This window comes from Thermobia domestica, chromosome 9 (genome assembly GCF_964235325.1).
Source record: "Thermobia domestica chromosome 9, izTheDome1.hap1.1, whole genome shotgun sequence".
In the NCBI taxonomy this organism is placed as follows: Eukaryota; Metazoa; Arthropoda; class Insecta; order Zygentoma; family Lepismatidae; genus Thermobia; species Thermobia domestica.
Window position 1 is genome coordinate 235319401 of NC_137462.1, and position 4755 is coordinate 235324155.

General features: G+C 35.8%; 1 protein-coding gene across 1 annotated transcript; it reads left to right on the forward strand.

Moving 5' to 3' along the window:
* The first annotated feature begins 391 nt into the window (after positions 1 to 391).
* On the forward strand, positions 392 to 1066 carry LOC145661169 (uncharacterized). The gene has a single exon (XM_081726619.1). The coding sequence runs from the start codon at positions 392 to 394 to the stop codon at positions 1064 to 1066; it is 675 nt and encodes a 224-aa protein (XP_081582745.1).
* The last annotated feature ends 3689 nt before the right edge of the window (positions 1067 to 4755 follow it).

The following is a 4755-nucleotide window of genomic DNA, read 5'->3' on the forward strand; positions in this document are numbered from 1 at the left end:
AACACTTAAGATTACTTCACGCTGGACCCCAATTATTAATGTCATCACTACGCCTGAAATATTGGATCATCAGATGCAAACAGGTAGTAAAACAAGTGATCCATCATTGCTTGACGTGTTTCAAGTTAAAGGCCAGTGGTTCAAAACAACTTATGGGACAGTTGCCAGCAGCTCGCGTGCAGCAAGCAAGACCATTCCTAAACGTAGACGTGGACTACGCTGGAGCGTCTTACATAAAATCAGGAGCAGTTACAAATAGATCTGTGCGTAAGACATACGTTGCGTTATTTTTTTGTTTATCCACCAAGGCAATACATCTGGAATTGGTAACAGATCTTAGTGCGTAGTCATTCATAGCAGCTTTACGCAGACTCATAGCCAGACGAAGAAGATGTCTCAACATGTACATCGCAATGGCACACATTTCGTTGGAGCCAACAACGAATTGAAAGAATTGTATCAACTGTTTTCATCAGATCCATTTAGTTCTCAAGTTCATGATTTTACATCGACCGAAGGAATTCAGTGGCACTTCATACCACCAAATTCGCCGCATTTTGGAGGACTATTGGAAGCCGGTATAAAATCAATGAAATACCATCTAGTTCGTATTACAAAATGTGGAGTGTTAACATATGAAGTGTTTGCATCATTACTCACACAGATTGAGGCCTGTCTCAACTCTCGACCACTTACAGTGCTATCAAGTGAGCCTAACGACATCAGTGTTCTCACACCTAGACATTTCTTAATTGGAGAAGCACTTACAGCTTTACCAGAGCCTAAGCTCACCGATCTACCACACAACCGCTTACCTCGTTGGCAGAAGATACAACAACTAAAACAACACATTTGGAAGAGATGGTCCCGAGATTATTTACATGGTCTTCAACAACGCTCTAAGACAACTTTACCGCAACACAATCTCAAGGTCCAAGATGTAGTTTTGCTGATTGAAGACAACGTTCCTGCATTGCAGTGGAAATTGGGCATCATTGAAAGTGTTCCCAGGAAAGGATCTCTTAGTTCGTGTAGTAACGGTTCGTACTACAACTGGAACATATAAACGTTCCATCAAGAAACTAGTTGCATTACCATATAACAACGATTAGAATTGAGATTTTGGTAATTTAAAAATAAGTAAAGTTGTAACATTGCTTCAAGTTTTGTGTTCGTTTCGTATCATTTTGTATCATTTATATGTATCATTTATATGTATCATTTTGTTTTATTTGATCATACCTTAGCTGACCAACAGGGGGAGTATGTTTGGGATTATTTGCGAATTTAACAGTGTGTGTGTGTATGTGCCTTTAGCTGGCAACAGTGTTCAAGTTGCTTAACGCTTTTCTATTGTTTTTGAACAGTGTGTGAGTGTGGAGGCAAGAACATGCAGTTTTGGTGGACCATATATCATGGTCGGAGATCATACTATATAGCACAAACAATAAGCCCATCGTTTCATAATCATTTACAACTAAAGACCTTGTGAATATGTTTATTCTCGTGTATTATTTTTGAGTACAAACTGAAGTTGTAATCATTTAAATATAGTGAATTTATATTTGGTTGCATTCGCGTGGTATGCGAATCAAGTCTTACAGTCCACTAGTGTGAACATTGTTTTTAGCATTGTCATTGTACTTTAGTGAAAAAACAAATACATACATTCAAATTGTACAGTGATAATGGTCCTGGTTTTCTGTTTCCTAGATTGGTAGTACACATTCCTGTAGCAACAACCTTACAAATTTCAAAGAGATAATTCTGGTCGCTGCTTAAACCATCTGGTTTTTCCATTTCAGACACCCATTGAACGGAAATGGGTGTAAAGGAAACTATCGGTGAACGTTCACAATCCTTTAATTTCTTTCCGATGGGGCCGGAAAAAGCGTTGGGTCTGGTTGTCCCACCATCCAATTCGGTAACCAGGTGTCGAAATGGCAACTCGTTGGTATGAAAAAGGCAAATGGGATGCTGCAGTTCCTTTTCTAGGGATATTTGTATCTGACTTATCACACCGTTATCCCATCTGTGTTCGTGGCTTCACCATCGCTGCCGACTGCCTAAAGACTTGACACATAGAACTGGTTCTTCTATAAAAACTCCAATATAGAGTCGGTGATATCCTTACCAGTGCCTGACTTAGGTGTGGTATGACTCAAGTATTCTGAACCGGACTCCGATAGAACTGTGATATGCTTTTCTGTAACCGCTCGTCTTCGTAGTTTGCCGTTATTTTTTCTTGAACAAGAGTTGCATCATTTTTTTCGTCGAAGTAGATACTTGTAATCGAGATGCCTAGGAGATCCTTTTGTTTCTGAATCTTCTCACCAGTTTATCTTTTCCCCTTTGTTCCTTAGATATGTCAACAACAAGATTTTTTTGTCCTCTGGCGTTATGAGTCTTGCATCCTGAAGTACGGCAGAAGCAATCAAAACAATCTGTCTGTCTGAAGCTCCAGTTCTAAACGCTGCCTCCGCTGTATTTTGAAGACAGATGCTCTTTAGGCTATGTTTCCTTCTTTGTCGCGCCTCGACGTCAGATCCCGTCGTGCTTCCCGATTCAACAGCTTCGCTGGATTCCCCTGACGACGCCAATATCTTTTGCCAGATGGCATTTGCTGTCGTTGTACATAACAAGCGAAGAGTAGCCAAAAACAAATCGTGTTATATCAAAAGCTATGCCTATAACCATCGTTAATGTAGCATTCCAAACAAAATCTGGACATTAATTCCAACAACTGAGCTAATATAGCTGTACTTTGACTCATAAATATTTTAAAATTATTTACTGGCATTGCTACAAGTTTCTTTTAATAAAATAATTGCATTATAGCCATCAGGTAACTCTAAAACCGACCACAAGTAGCTTTTCTGTCATTGCTGTTGTGAGTGTTAACCAACCAAACACTTAAAAAACTTTAAGTCCGTTTCGGGCAGAGTAAGGGGTTGTCCAAAAAAATCTCCCCCCCCCCAAAATCAGTAAGATCGGTGCCACTAATGGCACCTTTTACGCACTAGCCGTCATCGAATTTCCAACAAATTTGCAAAACGCTCCACCCTAATGTACACAGACATATATATAAAAGACACAGACACATACATACGGTTAGATACACATTCTTTGTAACAAACAACTTCTTTTAACATTTTAGGCTGTATGCATATACAGAAATTAAATAGATATTTAAAACAGAAATTAAGAATAAAAACTCAATTATCATGCTTATAAAAGATTTAGAACGAGGTACAGCGACTTAATATTATTACGGAAAAAATAAGAAGCACACAACAATAAAATTGATTGGATGAATTTGAAAATACAATCTAGTCCAAAAAGGTTGCTGCACAAAATTTAAAATATATACTAGATTAGTTATTTCTTAAAGCCTTTATGGGACATTTCAATAAAAATCACTTTAAAATAACACAAAAACCGGATTTGTATACACCAGAACCATAAAAGTTACAAACTAAGAATCTCGAAGTATAGAAAACAAATACAAACTAATAAATAAATACTTTCTTCTCTTTGTTTTGCAGGGACTAACTTTTGATTCGTCTATTCTAATTCCAAATTTAACAAACATACTTAAAGACTTATCGTCAATATTGTTTTCTAACCATTAATTAGATAAAAGCATCTCTTCTGCTCCCTCCAAATTACTTGACATTTAAGTCATTTTGTAAAAAGGACGTCTTTAATTCTTTCAAAAATAAGTTCAGCATCACAAGATAGGGTTTCCAACCTACAACAATCACTGTACTAACTTTTACAGAATCAGAAATGGGACCCATCTGTATATTTATCGCAGATAATCTCTGTTCGTCTATCTCTCTATTCTATTATATTCAAACATAAGTTAACTTTATTATGTCTTGATGGAGGCAATATTGCCATTGCGGACATAAATATATTATGTCGGGAAACAGAAATCAATGAGGTATAAGTAACAAACGGAAGTAGAAAAATCTACAATTTTTGCTTTGTGTTATAAGAGAATGTTTGAACCTAATAATACAAACATAAACTCTGAGTTACGCATGATTTTGTAATAAAAAAATTAAGATATTTTAGTTTTCCTTTCAATAAATGAATCGCAAGTTAAAAAAGGAATGGAGTAACATATAACTTAAGAACTGTAATTTGTACTTTAGAAATAGAAGTTTGAAGAGGTAGGAGAAATATATGACGAATTTCTTAAAAAGCGTCACAAAATGTGTGGGATTCATTTCTAAGGAGAAATTACTTTGTTAGATACTTTAATAGTTGTATTCCACAATAAATACTCATTTACTTTTCATTTTAATGCAGATATTAGAAGAAAAACTTTCCAAGCTTGATGAGTTTTATAACACTGTAAGAGACGTAGATTGCCTTAAGAATGAAATTGAGATTTTGAAGTCATCGAAAAAGGTAAGTGTAAATATTTTAAAATATAATGTCACAATTTCTAAGACTAATTCATTCTGTGGCATAGAATTAGATACGAAGTTAGTAACGCATGCATATTCTAACATTACTTAACAAGTTATATAGTACATGATAAAGATGGAATAAACAGAGTACACGGGACGGTCCCTCAAGTTGTCCCCTAAATCTGATTGCTATATTGCACATCTGATAGAGCATCATAAGAAATGAAAATGAGAAAAATTTCAGGTGCTACGGACCAGATGGATAGGAGCTACTAATATCCTATTTGAATATCCTAAAGACTATATCATGGAATTATGTATATTTAAAGTAAAT